Below are 19,205 nucleotides of genomic sequence, written 5' to 3'. Positions count from 1 at the left end.
CAAACTGTCTGAATGACTTTTGGACTGACTTCTGCTCTCAAATATATGTGAATACCACTGCTCATAAGAGCAACAGTGAAGTGCAAAGCTAAGTAGTTGCATTGGATCCCTTTTTTTTATTAGTTTACTGTAAAAGAAGGACTAAATTGAGCTGTCGATCCAAGTACTGCATTAACATGTTTCTAGAAGTGACAAATCTCTTTGCCACCATTCAGGACTTTTTGGGTACTCATCTAGTGCTCTGCATAAGGTTGTGACTCAAGGTCCATGATGTCACATTCTCAGGCTACATTTGTCTTTTCTGAATTTATATTAATATAAACATTAACATCTGAACCTGAATTTTTGTAATCTGGCTCCAGCTGGGAATGCTGACCTTTTGTACATGGACTGGTTTTATAATCATGGATTAGTCCCCTGTACACTAAAAATATGCTTTGGCCCTTTTGTTTTCTTGCAGATTCTGACAGATTAATAGCAGTAGGTTTTTCCCTTTTCTCCTAATGTGTGAAACAAATTTAAAGGTAGCTTTTAAATCTAAGTGTAGACTAACTTCCAAAGGACATTGGTCTTACCCAGATAAAATAGTGCCTTATAAACGTAAGGAAAGGGGAGGGATTTGTTCCTTTATTTGTAGACCGTTTATTTATGAATTTTGGTTTGGGAGAGGAGGGAGTGGATGGGGAAGAGTCTATTAAAGTCATTTTACCATCAGCAGCATTTACCTGACATTATCTTCTCTCGGTTTGTGTTAATCTCATTATTGTCCCTGGGGCTTTCTGTGATTGAACTTCTTTGAACAGGAACACTTATTAACAGCTTATCTATGGAACTAGAGCAGAGAAATGCTGTTACAGACAAGATAGTCTCAAATAGATTGAATTCTGTAGTAGGTAGGCTGTAATTCATATTAAGGCAAGCTTTCTTGGAAAGAGTTCTTTCGTGTGTTAGACCCACAGCAGCTGGATGCCTGGAGACTCAGGCAGATAATAGTTTTAAATTATACCGTGCTGGATTCCCCTTCCTCTGGTTCCCTTGGTCTTTCCTGAGCTGTGTTTTTCCTAGTATGCAGGTTGCACTCTGAATAGCAGAAAACTGAACATGTAAACCAGATGCATGACTTAAAGCCTAGAAAGCTGGGATTCTTATGTGTTTCTTATTTTATTTCTAGGCATGTTTAACATTTCCCGGATGAAAAACCGGCCAATGGTCCTGATTGGTGGGTGACAAATCAGTACGTAAAAAACATACAGTGATTTTGTTGGGTTTCTGTCTTTGGGGGAACAGAGAAAATTTGGCTTCTAAGTCTAGCTTTTGGTTCTGCCCTAGGTTTAGGCAAAGAAAAAGGCTTCTTAATTAGCCAGTTATAGTTAACATGCTGAAGTGGAGGAGGAGGAAGGTTTAGTGTCCCTACTGAGCCTTACCTGGTTTTCCAATTGACAGTCCTGGTTTTGTCTGCCCTAATTAAGACACTTCATTACATTTTCCAAAGGGGTAATCAGCCTTCCTACCATCTTTCTTTGTATTTAAGTAAAACAGTGTAGTTACTTACAAGACAGTTTGAGGTGAGTCTTGACTGTATTGCTCTATAAATATAAAGGATGCAGAATGGAGTTTGTCCATGGATTAAGAAATTCAGCTTTGTTTATAACATACATAGAGCCATCAAGCTGACAGAAGTGCAAGTGTTCCTACCTCACTGCTACTTCAGAATCTGACAATCTTCATTCTTTTAAAATTGCCTCTTATTGCTGCAAAGTCTCAGAACATAATCATCAAAGACCTATAAACCAAGAGCCTTTCCTTTCCTTCTAGTGTCTATTGAAGCTGTTTGCTAACTCTCCCTTCTGCTTGAAGCTCTGTTCATGAGTGATGTAGCACTGCTGTGTTTCTCTTACTGATTTTTAACATCTCCTTCAGTGTGATTTTACCTTGTCCATGCCTATGTTTACCTCTTCTTTAAGAGCTGTCTTTCAAAACCTTAAGAAATGGTTACAAGAGTTAGCTTTGTGAGCTTAATTGCAAGATGTCATTGTTCCTTATCAACAAGGTGTGGGGAAAAAAACAAACAAGGGTGAAAGACATGAATATTACATTTCAAATCTAAACTTATCCTCCCATTGGTGTTTTGGAGCAGGTTAGCTGCTGGGCAGCTTAAAACACAGGTTTTAAAACAGGTACTCTGGAGGAGGGGAGCATGCATTAATTTGCAAATCTTTGCAGCAGGTGATACTATAATAGCAACTACTCTTTTTTTAAACCAAGCCCCCAAGGCTTGTACTTATGTTGCCATTATTAGGATATAGGATCCACAGAGATCTTTAACATAGGTCTTCACTGGGAATGTTTTTCACTTGGTGCCTCACTTTAAAGAGCCATAATTTTCCCCGTTGGCTAGTGCAAAATTGTGCCTTTGCTTGCTCGTATATGGCCACTGCTGCATTGTGTTCTAGAAAAAGGGTAAGGAGGACCCTTTGTTTAAAATGTATATTGACTTGATGCATGAGGAAAAATTTTGTTGTTTTATTTTTTTAAGATGAAAAATACTTTATTAAACTCTTGACAGCTCACTGGGACCTACATAATTTTTCAAATTCTCTTTGAAAGAATTCCCATACTCCAAAGTTAGCATTCATAGCAATGTTTGGATGTCTACAGATCAGAACAATCCAACTTCCTTTTGAAAAGTGCTTTTGCATTGTCTTACATGCAGTGAAAGAGGCAGCCTGTCCAGGTCCTCCTTCAGCTGTTCCATCTCCCTTTGAGACTGACTGCTGGCAGTCACCGCATCAGTGGAGAGACTGGAGATGAGTGGAGAGTATCCCACTGTGTCACATGAGGAATCATTAGGAGATTTCCTAATTGTGTTTTGAGTTAGTTACAAACTTCAAATAATGCTGGTGTGTAAGCAGTCAATGGGGGAGTGTGTGTATGGAATTAATTTAATGAAATTTAATGACTGCTGTGGAAATCACTAATTGGTTTTGCTAGATGCAGTGAGCCAAACCTGGCGTCTTCTCTGCACCGCTGTTGACTAATCTTTTGCTATATGGTTTGTATCTTATTTCCTTAATCAAAATATTCCTTTCAGCAGGTTCTTTTTCTCCTGGGTTCACTTCAGTTATGGGAATTTCCTCATTAGTTTAAGTATCTCTGCCTTCTTTCTCCCCCTGAGATTGTCCTAGTTGGAAGCTGACACAATTAAACTTGAGGTGCAGTAATAGTATATAAGGAGATGGAATTAATCAGATGGTTTCAGTATATGGTGCAGTAGAAAACTATTACTTTTTTTTTTCTGTAGGTATATGAGCAATTTGGTTGCAAATAGAGATGACTAGATAGAGAACTTCAAGAAGTATAGGCTGCTCAGAAAAGCGAAGATGATTTGCCCTCATTACTGTCTCTTGCAGTCTGTTTATTTCCCACTTTACTTGAGCAAACTTTTCTCCCTGCTCCCACCCATGTGTGTTTACCCTGTGGAAGGAAGTACTTGTCTGCCTTTGCAGCCTGGCTTCTCCTGAAAACAAGACACTTTCACAAGGGTTTAGCGTCAGCTTTGAAGCTTATCAAGGAGTCCAGAAGAACAGAGTGCTTTGAGTTCCTGGATTTGAAAAGGAATATTCAGGTTAGGCCCCACTATGGAAAGAGAGAGCAAGAGAAGAAGAATAAGAAAATAATTTTCTATGCTCTTCTAAAGCAGAGAAATGTTTCACTCAGCACATTTATGTCCATTTAATCCCATTTCTCTGAGGTAAACACATGCCTTCAGACTTGCAGGAATCTTGCTTATAAGCCATCAGCTGTAGATGAAAAAAGGCCTTTGCCTGAACTTAAGTTATTGCAGTGACTATAATAGTGAAATCTGTGGTTGATTTAAGCTTCAGGAATGGTACTTTCAGACCAATGTTTGGAGGGTACTCTTGATGACAATGGTGCTAAGTGCATCAGTCTTGTTTTAGCAGAGGCTGCAACTAACAAGGAAGAGTTTGGTGAGTTTCTTTTTAAAAAAGATGGAGGAGCACAGTTAGACTTAGTCCACACTGTGTCTATTACTATCATGTGGACAGTCCCTGGGCAGCAGAGGTAGCTCAGCAATGTGCAGAGGGGCAGGAAGCTGCTTTGATGCACCTGTGGATAGGCTGAAAAGGGAGTCCTTGAATACCAGAGCTTCCAAAGGAGGTTATTGAGCACAGCCTAATGCCACATTTCTTCAGAAAAAGAGAAACATGCTTATGAGTGGTGCTGTTAGACCAGGGCTTAGCCACTTACCTCTATACTGCTTTCTTTACTTACAAAACATTTTATTCACTTTTATGTGAAAGAGACTCCTTCTGTCTTCACAGTTGGCATTTAGCCCAGTGCAAATGCCAAAACCAAAGGATTAAATGGCAAAAAGGGGCTGGAGGGCTTACTACCTCTCTGCCAGCTGGGAGCTCTGCCAGCTCAACTTGGAACATGCTTCTGAGTAGATTTAAAATCTGTCTGTCAGTGAGGGGACTGTGGTTTTTCCAGTGCTTAAACTTCAGCTGTCATTAACGTGTTAAGAGCTGGCAATAATGCGAGAGGTTCCCATCACCCTCTGAGATTGTAGACAGTGCAGTTGCAGTGCTTCTGGTCCTGCTGTCCTCAAGTGCTGGCATGACCCTTCCCTGCAGAAGGAGATGAAAGGAGGAAGTGCAGCTGCCTGTGCTGGGAGGGAGGTGTTTGAAAAGGCAGAACTGAGAATCTGAGTGTAAAAATTTCCTCTTAACCCTGCCAAGCTTTTGAAAGAAGGCTGGTGCTGGGATGGTCCCAAATGGATGCTGAGATGCTGTGATTCACTTTTCTTCAGAAGTGATGCTCCTATAAGCTTTCTTGGATGATGTTTCTCAAAAGGTGTTGATACATTTAGAAATTAAGTTGTTTCTTTTTGTCAGGGACCTTGAAATGAGTCTGAGTCTTGTCTTTTTTAATAGCAAACCAGGAAATGTGGGGAACTGATGAGAGAGAAGAGAAGGAGGTAGGGGAAAAAAAGTGGGTGTTTGCAGGCTTATTGAGGTTTTTGCAACACAGATGTGTCCCAAGCAGTTCTCTGACAGGGTTCTCAGCTGCTACAGGCAGTTTAGCTTTACAGTTAGGAAGATGTTCTTCTCATCTTACTTTTTGTTTTTTTCCCCAGAGCCTGCATTGATGTCATTCCCACTATGCCAGGATGCCCTACAGAATTCCCCAAATTCAAAACGGTGGGGCCACACATTTAGCCATTGGCTGACTTTGAGAGCAAGTTTACCCAAACAAAATGGAAAAGCATCAATGAAAAATAAATTCACAGGACATATTTTCCTACCAGGATCTCACCCAGAGAAACAATGGCACATAGCAACAGGAATTCTACAAACCCAACTCCGAGGCTACTGTGTCTTCCAGAAGTACCCAAGCTCCACATTTGATTCAAAGTGCCTTGATGCTTCTGTTGGCCAAGTTCCTGTGGATTGTCAGTCCAAAGAGGCATGTTCAGGATCTGAATTCCATACCTGGGATTCAGGATCTTGCACCAGGGTACCTCGTGCCTCTGACAACTTGACTCACACAGATGAGGAAGGACGGGCCACAATGGTTGATGTTGGAGGGAAGCCAGATTCCAGAAGAAGTGCTGTTGCTGGTGCCGTGGTTCTCCTGGGTGAGAAGGCATTCGGGATGGTGAAGCAAAACCAGGTGAAGAAAGGGGATGTGCTGGCAGTAGCCCAAATTGCAGGAATTCAGGGAGCCAAGCTGACCAGCCAGTTGATCCCATTGTGTCACAACATCCCTCTGTACCACGTTGAGGTGTCTCTGAGCCTGGATGAGGCCAGGCATGCAGTGGTGATTCGCAGCTCCTGTCACACCTGGGGGAGGACAGGTGTGGAGATGGAGGCTCTCACAGCTGCCAGCCTGGCTGCGCTGACCGTGTACGACATGTGCAAAGCAGTCACTCATGACATCGTCATCCAAGAGCTCAAGTTAATTAGTAAGACAGGTGGGCAGAGGGGAGACTTCTCAAGGGTCTAGATAATATTCAGATACCTCCAGCCCTCCAAGTGACCACTGTTTCTGTTCAGCCTCTTACAGAAGTCCTTTTGCTCAGCTGCTGGGCTTGAAGACCTCTGCAGGTGTGTACAGTACAGCAACCCCATGCCTCCAGCATTGCCTTACTCTGTCAGCTCACTTGAACAGTGAAGCCACTTATCCCTGTTGAAAACCATGTGTATTTTCTAGAGGACAGAATTCTCCACTCTGCCAGTAACTCCATTTCAGTCTCCTCATGATCAGATTGAGAAAAGATTCCTGCTTATACCACAGAGCTTTTTGGTTTTGGTTTTTTTTTTTCCTATGTGCTGTGAAATACACCTGCTGTCATCACACCATGCAACTGTGAGCTCTGGAAATTAAGCCACTGCTGAAAGTGCTGTTATTTGAAAACTATTTTTAAGTGAAGGATTAAGATTTCAGAATTGTGTTTGTCAGTCTTTCCTCTGACCTTCTTCATTGAATTTAGAGGGTGACAGTGAGAAGAACACAGCTGGGGAACTTCACCATGCAGCAGAGATTATAAACATGGAACAGTCGGAGTCAAGGGGCAGCTCCCATCCCTTTGCAGTGCTACTGCTTCCCTTCACAGAATCAGAGAATCCCAGAATGGATGGCTAAGGTTGGAGAGGGCAACAGTGGGTCACCTGGTCCAACCTCCCCTTGCTAAGGCACTCAGAGCACAGTGTTGTGTCCAGACTGGAATATTTCCCTTGAGGGAGTCTCCATAACTTCTCTCAGCAATCTGTTTCAAGTGCTGAGTCACCTGCAGAGTAAAAAAGTTCAGGTGGAACTTCCTGTGCATCGATTTCTGTCCATTGCCTCTTGTCCTATTGCTCAGCACCACCAAGAAGAGCCTGGCTCCATAATCTTGGCATCTCCCCCTTAGACATTGATGTACATTGAGACATCAGTCATCTCTTCTGGATGCTGAACAGACCCAGCTCCCTCAGCCTTTCCTCGTAATAGACACAGGCAAGTGGGAAATACCCACATATCAGTTTCAAAAGAAAAAAAAAAAGGTAGCTGCCCAGTTTTCTGCCTTGTGCTCTGTAAAACATGGTGCAGAAAGAGGATTTCTGGGTGCGGAAGAATTATTTTTCTGATCTGAAAGATAAGTTTTACAATGTTAGAAGCATGTTCCAGCATTTTGACCTTAGCACTGAAATACATGGATGCCTTGTTTGCATGCTTAAGGGATTAATTTTGTCATGTACAGAAGTAAGTATTAAGCTTTCCCTGACTTTAGAAGGAGATGTTGCACCAAGCTCTAGAAGATTCCAAATTTTTAATGCCATGGTGCAGCTCCTAGTAACCAGCAACCTGTGTAGTTCTGACAGATAAAACAGACTTTAATACTAGTGGCCACTTGGAAAATGAAGGTAGTTACTATTACCTTTGCCAGAGTGTTTTCCTGCATGTTTCTCTAATTTGATTTTCATGAAGTCTTCTGGCCTTGGAGCACTTAAGTGTCCCCATAAATGTAGCAGTGGCCACAGTCATGTAGCATTAATTAGCCTTGGTAATTAACTGTCCTGGAAAAGAAATTACTCAACATTCTTGTTAATATTAATGGCTGCTTTTCAAATGTTAATTTAAGTGCTCTAAACAGGGTGTTACTGGTTGCTTATGGCTAATGTGAAGCTGCACATTATTCAGGGTGCTCCCTCCATACATACAGGGTTCAAGACAATTCTAGTAAGATCAAAGACACTACCAAAAATCATCTTAAGTGGTTAAAGTACTGTGAGCACACCACACTGCCATGCACATCCTGCTCATGTAAAGTAAGCACAGGTCTCAGATGAGGAGGCAATAGGATTTGCTACAAATCCTTCACAAATCTTGTACACCAGCTACAACAAAAGGCACTCTTTCCATTGCAGGTGAATTGATTTGATTCTTGTTTGTTGTCATTGTGAGATAAGGTGCAGAGAGCAACAGACATAGCAGCTGTAGCTGAAAGGGAAAGAAATCTGGAACTCTTGGTGCCCAAAATCCATAAGCATTTGTACATTAATGATGTGGTTTAGGAATGGTATTCCCCAATTTAGTGTTCCATTTTCTCTCCTCCTTTGCTATGGCAGGCTGGAGAGGAGAATTTGGAGGCACAGTAAGTAAAGATCATGGGTTTAGATAAGAACAATGTACTAGAAACAGCAATGGCATAAGAAAATGAGCAGTAACACCTTCAATAATAGAGAGAACAGGCACTATGTGACCGCTCCCTTACTGGAAGAGACCCCTTCCCTGGTCCCCATAATAACCCCCCATGCTGTTAGCCATGCCCTCTCTTGGCTTCTGCAAAAATTACCCATGTCCTGGCCAGAGCCAGGACAATCTGCATGCATTATTACAGTCTTGACTCCCTGTCATTCCCAGGAGTGTAGCCAGCACTGCCATACTGACACCAACAGTCCCACCCAATCCTGCACATACAAGAGATTGCATTCATCTATGGAACTGCTGTGCCCATAGCACAGAAGTTTCCTTAGCTCAGCTTGGAAACAAAGTACCAGGAAAAGGAAGCACACGTGGAAGTCTACCGACTGATACAAGCACTTACCTCCCTTCACCACGCACAACACACCCTGCCCTCCTGGCCTGCCCCAGGCTCTAGGTAATTCTGAAAATTAAAAACAAACTCTGTGTACTCAGTAGCAATAAAACAATACTTTGGGCATATGATTCAAGTTTGCTGTCATGCTGCAAAGCTCACACAAAGGACTCAGGGCAATACCAGGGACTACTGAGCACATGCATGACCACCATGCACATCTCGCTACTTACGCACATTTCACTACTTCCTTGGTTTGAGAGTGGCTGGAAGTGCAGGGCAAACTGACTTTGGTGCCATTCTATGCTCATGTTACATTACCAAGTCTTTAAACTATGCACATTTATAGGTAATGAACCAAACATGAGTCAACATTTTACGAGAGAAATGGATTGAGAGCACTCTGTGTTTCCGTGGTGCTGGGTGGGCCAGGGTGTATGTTGATGATGTTGATGACTACTTTTTGGAGGCTTGCTTTTTTTGTCCACTGTATTTTTAATAAATACTAGTTGCAATGGAGTGTGGTTTGCATTACTTTGAATATCCTTTTTATTTATCTTTATGTTTTAACCCAAAAGCTTCTCTGAACAGTTACTTGGGAAAAGCAACAAGGCAGGCTTTGCAAGTTGCATGATTAGTCAGCAATTAGCAAGGGATCAGTCATAATAACTTATTACCATAAGGAACCTAATTTTTTTGCTGTTGTTGAAAGAAACTCATTTTAACCTGGCTGTTCTTAAAATGTGCAATCCTGTGGGTTTAACATCATAATTCATCATCTCTTGTCATTATTCCAGCTTCTCCCACATGCCGGTTCTGAGCCAGTGGCTGTATAAAACATCACTGCTTTCTGTTGTAGAATTGGGGCCTTCAGAGCTCTTCCTCCTAGTCTGAGTGACCACAACTGAAACCAAGGTTCAGAGAAATGCCTGTATAAAAGTCCATCCCTTCTGTATCACAAATAAGCCTTAAGAGAAATTCCCCTTCTCATCCATCTGAACTTGAAAAGCTCTTGGAAAGCTCTCCTGCTAGCAAGAAGGCATCAATGACCTTAGAGGTCTTTTCCAACCTAAATGATTTTAAGATTCCAAATGCTGTCAATCCTAAAATAAGCACATTATTTTTCTAGGAGCAGAAACAGAGTAAAGCACCAAGCCCACCACCTCTTTCTCTTGAAGGGTGCCATAAGAGTTCAAGTTGCACTTTTGTGCATGTCAAACACAGCTCAAAATACAAATACTGCAGATCATGGCAACCCTCAAAATGCACACAGTAGAGCTTTTGCCTGCTGGAAACTCAACTGTCCCAGCTCTTGGCCCATTTGTGTGTTACAATCTGTTCACTGCTAATCCAGGCTGAGTCTTTTGGGGCATCTCAGCCTGGCTTTCCCTCATGCCCACATCCTGACACTAGTTACTACACCCTCACACTGTCCTATTAAAAACTGGATGCAGTGTATAAGGAGAAGCTGGCACAAGTTGGTCATTAAGAATTCTTAAAGAGATTAAATCTATGTGAAAAGAGCAGTGCTTTCAGGAAGGAGAATGGGCCATGGGGGGAAGACAGCTTGATATACCTCAGGGAGGGACTTTTTTTTTCTGAATGGGAACTGCTCAAAACTAGTTTCTAAAAGCAACAGCTGAACAATAAAAAGAGCAATGAATTTTGTTAGTCATTTCCAGCCCCTGCAGTGATTCCCTGTAAATTCCCTGTTACTCAGCTTTACATGGTATTTGGCTGAACAGAATCTGGCCCTTGGTCCTGCCCCTTCCTTGGCGCTTTGCTGGTTCTCGTCTCCCTCTGGCTGCCTCAGCAGAGTCGGGCAGGCTTGGAACAGCTGAAAAATGGCTGGTGCATCGTGTGTGCATTGGCCAAGACGCAGCTGCTAATTAGTTAAATGGAAACACAGTTAGTTCACCTCCCTCCACGCACCAGAGCCTCGCTCCAAGAGAAGCTCAGCATTTCAGGGAATCTGAAATCAGTTGGGGGAATTGCTGGTTGCAGTATCCTGGCCAGGTTTTCAGGTTTTTGAGATTTCAAGTGAAAGTCTCAACTTAGGTCTCAAAACCAGTGGATGTGAGTAGCTCTCCAAAGTCATGATGATGGCAGGCAACACCCTGATATGCCAGACATGGTGCCAGAAAGGCACAGGATGAAAAGCTGAATCCTTTGTCACAGGCTGTGCCTGAAGGGCTGTGGGTGAACTCAGTGCACTCTGTTATAAAAGCAGATTTTCACTTTGGGTAACAGCAAGCTTAAACAGTGGGTGGCTGAGACACAAATCCAGCTGTCTCTACCTTCCTCTGTCCCTCCATGCTCCCTGCCAGTGCCACGTTTAGAAAGCTTCCAGTTAGCATCCCTATCTTTGTACTTACCCTGTTTCCTCCTTTGGAGAGTAAAGGGTACCCAAAATAGTAGCAGTAAAGTACAGCTGAGTGCAAGTCCACAGGAAGGGATGGGATGGATGCCATGACACTGCTCTTTCCTCCAAGCAGAGAAGCACAACAAACCAGGCATTGCTCAGCTGCGTGTGCACAACCTAACAGCAATGGCACGGCTGTGGCAAGCTGCCTGCTGCCCTTGGCTCTCTGAGGTGCCATCCACACAACACTTGCTCCACAGAAAAAGTTTCACACTTCATGATTTCTTAAGGTTTGCTTCCAGAACTCCAAATTAGCAGCAGAGAAAATTACTCCATCAATGACTCCAGCAGAGTGGGCATGATCACAAATTCTGGCCAGTCTGCTCAAAACCAGGAACTCTTAGTACTACTAAGCTCTTCCTGCATGAATTTAAAATTAAGTTTAACAGAAACACTCTACCCCTGATACTTTCAGGGTGCACAGCTGAAAGGATGCAAGGCCAGCAAAAGCAGAGTTTGTGTTTGCAAAGTCAAGGGCAGCTTGGCTGCAGTGGGACAGGAGGTAGGGAAGGAAAATGAGGAGATAGCAGGAGGGCCAGGCAGCTGTAAAGTTGTGTTAATATTATGCTTGGAAGACAACACAGGCTATCAGATACACGGCTGCTCCACAGGTAGTGCCCTAGGCCGGTTACCTGCTGGTGCAGGTTGTGGCAAAGCTCTGTCAACACCAGCAAAGCTGTGCAGTGTCACACCAGGCAGCATCTGCTGCTGGGAGAGAGGGGTTCAGCTGCACAGCCCTGACCTGCCACTACTGCAGCCTTTATGAACTCAGGTTTCATTATCGGGGTGATTTGGGCACTCAAGGCTCCCCACATGCACAGTTGCAGCAAGGCTGGAATTGCTGTTGTGTGAGGCAGTGCCTGGAATTACACCACCCATCCATCCCTCGCTCTCTCCATCCCCTCCCCAGCTGCCACCCACAGTCTCAGAGCTTCAGAGAGCTACACTTCCCCACCCTGGGCCTGACGCTGAATGGAAATGTTTTAGCTCTGTGTGGCTCATTTGGCTTCTGCAGATCAACCCTTGGGGCCATCCTCAGCCCAGATCCAAGAAATGAGCTGAGCTGAGGGAAGGGAATAATTTCTGCTGCCCCTGAAGCCTCATCTCTCCTATTGCAGCTGGCAGCTCAAAAGGCTCCATCCTGCCAAGACTGAATCTTAATTGGGATCAGTGGAAAAGACAAGCTGCTGCCAGGGCCGCCCTGATCCTGGGCTCACAGAGAACATGGGCAGAGCTTGCCCAGCCCCACAAGAGAAGGCCTTCACAAGGGTTTACAAAAAATAAAATTCCCTTCAGAGTATCAGTGGAAGCAGCAGGAGGAGGCCAAGGAGAGGACATGGCTTAGCTGGGTAGTTTGCAGAGGAAGAGGAGGCAGAACCACATCACATGGAAAACCCTCCTGTCCCTGTAGCCTGCTGGGAAGAGAAGCCACCAGCAAAAGCTGATATACAGTTAGTAATCCCCAGGCCCTGCAGTGAATTAAAATACTATATCCATCTCTGAAGAAACACACAAAACGATCACAGTCGTGCCCAGAAGTGTTCTTGCGAAGAGCTATAGGAAGAAGGACAAGGTAAGTTTTCATCTTAGAAGAGAAAGACGAGCAAAACCTCTTCAGGCATGCCATCTGCACAAGGCACCAGGATGCTACATGATGCTTTTTCCAAGCCACAGCTGCTGACTTCAAGCCCACTTGTTTCAAAGACCCTGGCACAGCTCACTCATACCTCCATGATTAGGCACAGTCTAGCCACCCTTTTGGCTTTGTGGAGGCAACCAGAATCAGCACTGCCAACTCCTAATGCACCCAAGATGGGTGCTCCTGACCCAGTTTCATTACAAGCACAGAATCCTGTCATCTCAGCACTGTCTTGTCCCAGCAGCAGCAATGTGCAGCAGCAGTGGAGCAGAGCAAGTAGCTGTCAGCCTGGGTTATTTTTACATCATTTGTTCCACCTTGTGTATTTAGGTGCATCTCCAAGTCCCTACATCAGAGGAAGGCCACCGTGGCAAGTCTTACTCAGACTAGGAGCTTTAGAAGATCCTCCCTTGCTGACTCAGGGGAACAAAGTTAGCAGCAGCTCATGCAGCAGATGCCATGTCAGAGCTGCTGGATCTGAGCAATGAAAATGGGCTCTTGCTCTGGTAAAATGGCTTTAATGGGATTTTCCAGCCAGCAAACATGCTTTGAGGGACACACCCAGGACCTTCAGCCATCAGCAACATGTCTGCATGCAGAAGGCTCTTGGCCAGCCAGACGGGGAGGGGCATTTAAACCCAAGTTTCTTGCCTGCCATCTTTTATAGCCTGCTATTTCTCTCCTGGGTTGCTAAGGATGCCCCAGAGCACGTCCCTCTGGGATGTCCCAGATGCAGCAGAGGCACAGTCAGTAATAGCCCATCACCGGGAAACCATAGCTTTAGGAAACCTGTGCCAGAGAACTCCAGCTGAACCCCAGCAGCTGGAGGGGTTTTCATTTCCACTTCTCCAAGGCTGGTATTTCAAGGTGTTTTTATTTCTTTTTAATCAATGCACATGGCCAGCTCTGGAGGGGGCTGAACCAAGAGAAGGAGGCAGTGCAGCCACTGTTTCTGTACAAAGTATTTCCACATGCAAGTGAAATGGGGCTCAACTCACTCGGTGCGTGTTTTGCAGTGCAGTTACGGGCTATCGTTCCGCCTTCACAAAGCTGTTATTTATTTACTTAAAGACTTGCATTCCATGGAAAAAGATGCCCCAAGATAGCATGGTGTTTCTAAAATTAAACCCAGCTGCATGGAGTGGTGAGCAAGCGAGTACTCCTGTTCTCCCAACAGCAGCAGGAACAGGGTTCCCCCATGTCCCGGCCTCCCCCACCCTCACTGAGCAGCAGGAGAGCCTGGCAAAATGCCTCCCGTGTCCTCAGCCATGAGGGAGGCACCTCTCTGGGAAGGCAGATCAAGTGCTTTACTCAACAGCAGGAGTGCCCTGCAGGGGACCAGGATTTAAGGACAGTGATGGCCCTTCCTGCCCCAGCAGCTCTGCAGCAGACAGACACCCAGCAGCAGGACAGCAGACATCTCACCGTGTGCCTGACACAGGTTTGAGTGTGGCCAGAAGTCCTTTAACAGAATTTGTGAGGAAGGGTGCATTCATGAGGCTCATCTCCCACCTAACCTAGCCAACATTTTCATCTAGTTTATGTGTCACTGATAGCATCCTGCTCACAGTAAATTAGCCCTTGCTGTTGTAACCCAAGTTAAGAAACCTGTTCTCACAGAAGCCATTTATAGAAGGGAAGGGAAAAACCCTAATATTCCTCCAACCTCTCATGGCACCAGCAAGAAATCCCTGCCAGACACTCTCAGCACCTGTTTCCCTGTCCACATGAGCACAGGGGCTGCCTCTACATCCACAAGTGGCTCTGCTCAGAAATGAGCACACCAGCTCATCAGAGCAGCTGTGCCAGAGCTCTGCTCAGGGGCTTTACCATGGCCTGCATTTAGCCTCATCCCTCAGACAAAATGTCTCCTCACACACACAGCTGAAGCTTTCCAAAGGACAGGTTGGGCACTGGTGGAGCCCCCTGCACCCATCAGGGCTGGGAGTGCCTTGGAGGTTCTGGGGAAGCAAAGCTCCACCAAGGGCAGAAGTGGCTCTGCAAGGACCACGGGAAGGAGAGTGAAGTACAACTCCAGACCTTGCTTCTCTGCACCAGAAGGTTCACACAAATGTGGGACAAGAAAAGCTGGCAAAGAAGTCTGAGCCAGTCCCAGAATGAACAGGAAAATAAATAAGAATGATGGCTGATGGGAATGGCTGAGCAACAGGAAAAATGGTGAAAACAGTGGCAAGGTCACAGTGCCCATGCAGCTGCTGCCTCTAGGCTCATGTGCCAGCTCTTCCAGGGCCCCAGGACCGTGTCCTATCCTGAGTACAGGCATAAGCAAAGAGACAGCCCCTGGCATCACATGAAGCTTGTTTCAATCCAGGCAGAAAGGACAGCCCCACCACTACTGGCCTGGACTGTGATCCAAGAGAATGTGACCACATGTATGTGGGCCAGACCAACATGTCATGCTTGGTAAATCACTCAAATTATTGTTTGCAGATGGGGACACTAACCTGGTACATTGATCTGTGCACTCTACAGTGAGCACCTGGAGATAGATTTGCAAGCCTGAATACTTCTCATGCCTGATGTGCAATTGGAGAAAATGATGTTTGTTACCAGATTGACAAGTCTGTTTTTAGCAGATGGGCTTTTGTCCCTTGATTTCTCCTACATATTAGAGGAAGATTTCACCCTGCTGCCTCCCAAGGCAAAAGCTACACATATGTTGGTGACAGCCCAGATCCTTTTCTAAAGAGAGTGAGAGCTGCAGACCCTCAGGGTTCATTGCAGAGCTGAGGGAAAGGGGGAGGAGGAATGAGAAGTGAGCTAGCTACCAGAGAAGATCTCAGGAAAGAGCCTGTCTCCCATCAAAGCTCAGTTATTTCTGTGACTATGCCCATTTTCCCATAATTACACTGGTTCTGCTCTACACAGCACTAAGTCAGGTCTACTGATCCCTGTCCAAACTCCTGCTGCCTTCTTGTTTGTATTAGGGCGCCAGCACGGGTTAAAAATTAGAGAGTAAGATTGCCTCAGTATCTGATTTTCCCCCTTTCTTCCTTCCATCTTGATTTGGGATGTACTGGTCAGCATCCCCCAGGGAGAGGATTAATCAGGAACAGATGGAGAGCTGGCAGCTGCCTGACAAGGACAAGACCAGAGCTATGGGACAAGCTGCAATTTAGAATCTCTTGCTTTGACCCTAGTACAAGTCCAAGACATGCTTGCTGATGCACCCCATCACTGACACCCCAGGAGTTGGCACAAGATCAGCATCCCCAAGACCGCAGCTAGCTCTGGTCCCAATGTCCCATTGCCTCAGTGCTGGAGATGATTCTGTGGTGAAGGGCTGCCCATCCCTGTGACTCCAGAGGCAGCTCCTGCTCTCCAGCTGCAGAAAAGGCTTCCTCTCCACTCACAGAGAAGCTCTCATTTCAGGGACCAGAGCAAGGGAAGGTGTTACTGCCATTCCAAAAGGGCAACACAACATCTTTAACATTTGGCTCCTCGATGAACATTTGGTCCAGCTGCACCACGAGGAGGACAATGGGAAGGTAGGACACAGCACTCGATCTGCCTGGCAACTCCTGCCCCATGCAAAGCCTAGCTGAGTGCAGAGCAACAGCGTTTGTGCCAGGGTCTGTCCTCTGCCAGGAGCTTCACCTGGAGACTGAGGTGCCCAAGCTCCTGCAGCTGATAATACCACAGAGAAAGGGCAGCAGATCCTCCCAAGGTGGGCAAGCAAAGGGTCGTGGCAACAGAAAGGAATTGTGAGGGTAAAAGAGAGATGTGAACAGGGCTCAGATATTGAAGGAAATCAGGAGCAGAAGCAAGGGGTACTTTATAGCAGAATGGGGCATGGCTCTGAAGAGTTTTCTGCTTGGGAGCCCAAAAGGAAAGAAAACACTGGATTGGACAATCCTGGAGAAAATCTGCACTTTGGGGTTACCCAGCTTCTTCTAAACTTGTTCAGCAGCAAAAACACAGTGTGTGTAAGCCATAGAAACTCTTGCCCAGTCACACCACCTTACTGTGAGTCCATGAGTAGGCGAGTACGGGGCTGATTCAGGCTTCTGTTCCTGAAAACATCTCATGACTGTGCAGGAGCTAAGATAACAGTTACCATTGCCCCCAGATGCTGTCACACCATGACAGCACTCAGCCAGGCAGAGCCTGATCACTGGAATATCCAGTGAGACACTGCAGAACACCATTTCTTACCTCTCAAATGCAGGAACCATCCAACCTTGTTGGGGGGGGGGAATGCATCTTTGTTCTTTTACAGAACTACCTTCTTCTACAACCAAATGAAAAATAGCTTAAGAATAAGCAGATGAACATTCATTTTCCTCCTATTTTGTTTGTTTCCTTCTGTAGGCAACAGAGCATGCACAAGTTTTTGATTGCTTTTTTGCATTCCTCAGCCACTGTGCACAAAGCACCTTCTGATACCTTTACAGACCACTGGCCTTCCAGCAACCACCACTGGCAAAACAGTGGCAGAGTTTGACAATCAGAGCATGAGCTATGGATTCACCAGATTCAAGGCAAGTTCTTGGTAGTCTCTCATGGGGCGTCTAGGCCAATTCTTACATCACTCGTGATATTTTAGGGGATGATAAAACATGAGCTTTGCCCTGCAGACCTACTGGTAAGGGAGAGTCTTTACTTTAACAAACAGATGGATAATAAGTATTTATCAGATTTTTTGAGACAATCACAGTTCTCACCCCTTCCCACCAATCTTTTAAAACCTCTAAAAAGAACATGAAGAGACAAAAGCCCTTCTCCCTTCTCTCTGCAGGGGCAGGCAGCAACATCACACAGTGACCAACACACCCACCGTCCTGTCTGCCCCAAAGGAAGGGGCGTCCAGGGCTGATGTCAGCCCTGATCCCCAGGTCCCTGCAGCCTCTGTGTGGCTGTTGTGCTTTCCTTCATTATCAGCTGACTCAGTCCTTGCTGGAATTGCTCTGAATAGCCCTTCCACGAAGGGTATGGTAAAGGTCCTGCTATAACATGACAGATCCGACCACTACTGGTCATAAACGCTTCTGGCAAACAAAAGCCTTTTTCCACATCTCACAGCCATAAATTATCAGTCTTTTCCCACATCACAGAATATTCTGAGTTGGAAGGGACTCACAAGAATCATAAAGTCCAACTCCTACATGAATGGTCCATACCACAATTGAATTGAACCCACAACTTTGCTTGTGCTATGGTTTTAGCACCATACTCTGACCAACTGAGCTTATCTTCCCCTTTCCATTACCTGATTCTTTTTTTGAATTAATGCAATTAGAGATGTGTTTTTCCATGACCACTCGAGAAATTGGCTCAACACAATTGCGTCCCACATCTAAAACAAGGTGGGCAAAGAACAATTCCTGGATTCCCATGTTAACCTATTCCCAGCATTCCAGACCCTTCTGGACCCCTGGGGTTCAATGCTGTCACATGGTAGCAAAAATGCAGCAGCTCACTCAAAGCAAGCCCCCACCTCACTGCTGAGTCTGGCATGGGGAAAATTAGGGAAAAAATGGCAAAAAAAATCAAAAGGGAGAGGAAAAAAAAGGCAGAAGAGATTTAAAAACAGAAGAGGGGTAAAGACAAAAAGGGAAAAAGGACCTTACCTCCTGGTGAGCCTAAGCAAAGTTAGAGATAAATAGCAACTATGCCTCAGAGAAAACAGCAAGAAGCCCATTAACTACAGGAACATCAAACAAACAAACTCTATCTCAATAATGTTGAAAACCAAAACTTCTGGCCTTTGAGAGGGGGGAAAAACTCCCAAACTTTAATTATTTTATTTCCTAGTGGTACAAATCCAGGGCCAAGCAGATTTCTCCCAGAAACCTCCTTGTCCACTATGGCAGAGATAAAAGTCAGCTTTGTTTAAGCAGAAGCCAAAAGTTATAGAAAGAGAAAACTGAAAAATTACAGATTCAGCCCTTCCTAGCAAGAGCAGAGAGCTCCCCTTACACTCCACTCCCAATCATTCAGGGCAGCTAAACTCCAGCCCTAGATTTTCTCAGAAAAAGCCATAAGGCACTTACCTTGCTTTGTGCAGTGATGACAAGGACAGGGAAGTCCATAATCATGGGAAAGATATCAACCAGGAAGACGGAAGGAGGCTTCTGTGATGGACCCATGCTGCAGGGCAGAAGACCAGCTCCTCACTGTGTGCTCCAACCCCAAAGAAAATATTAAAGTCTTCTTACAATCCAGGCAGGATCTCTGCCTTGTTCACTGCAAATAATTCAAATGCCACTGGGTTTCACCTCTAATAAGAAAAAAAGCAATAGTTTGACTTCCTCAACCAAACCCCAGCTGCCAAGGGTAGAGCATTCAGGGAGGCCTCTGCATTTTCATCCTGCCTCTACCACTCACATGATACAGGTATTTCAGAAACATCCCTTTGCCTCTGCCCTTGCATTTGTACAACAAGAACCTAAAAGTCAGAATTTTAGCAAAGCACGAACCAAATGGATCAAAACAGAGAAACTGAAAGCCTAACTACTAGAAGCCAACTACCTCCCCACAAAGCACTCTCATTTGCTGCTTGTTGATCCTCAGGCTGTGCA

General features: G+C 45.1%; 1 protein-coding gene across 3 annotated transcripts in view; it reads left to right on the top strand.

Moving 5' to 3' along the window:
- The window catches only part of MOCS1 (molybdenum cofactor synthesis 1), a 29,962-nt gene extending 20,841 nt beyond the window's left edge, over positions 1 to 9,121 (top strand). For 2 of the 3 annotated variants that reach the window (XM_064708914.1, XM_064708915.1), the window contains exons 10-11: positions 1,172 to 1,219; positions 5,159 to 9,121. In XM_064708914.1, the coding sequence (XP_064564984.1) occupies positions 1,172 to 1,219; positions 5,159 to 6,027 (917 nt within the window). In that variant the 3' untranslated portion in view covers positions 6,028 to 9,121. Of the gene's footprint in view, positions 1 to 1,171; positions 1,235 to 5,158 lie in introns of all 3 variants that reach the window. The other variant, XM_064708916.1, reaches the window with a different exon arrangement.
- Positions 9,122 to 19,205: the final 10,084 nt, after the last annotated feature.

Source organism: Zonotrichia leucophrys, chromosome 3 (assembly GCF_028769735.1).
Source record: "Zonotrichia leucophrys gambelii isolate GWCS_2022_RI chromosome 3, RI_Zleu_2.0, whole genome shotgun sequence".
Lineage (NCBI taxonomy): Eukaryota > Metazoa > Chordata > Aves > Passeriformes > Passerellidae > Zonotrichia > Zonotrichia leucophrys.
This window is presented reverse-complemented; position numbering and strand designations above follow the sequence as displayed.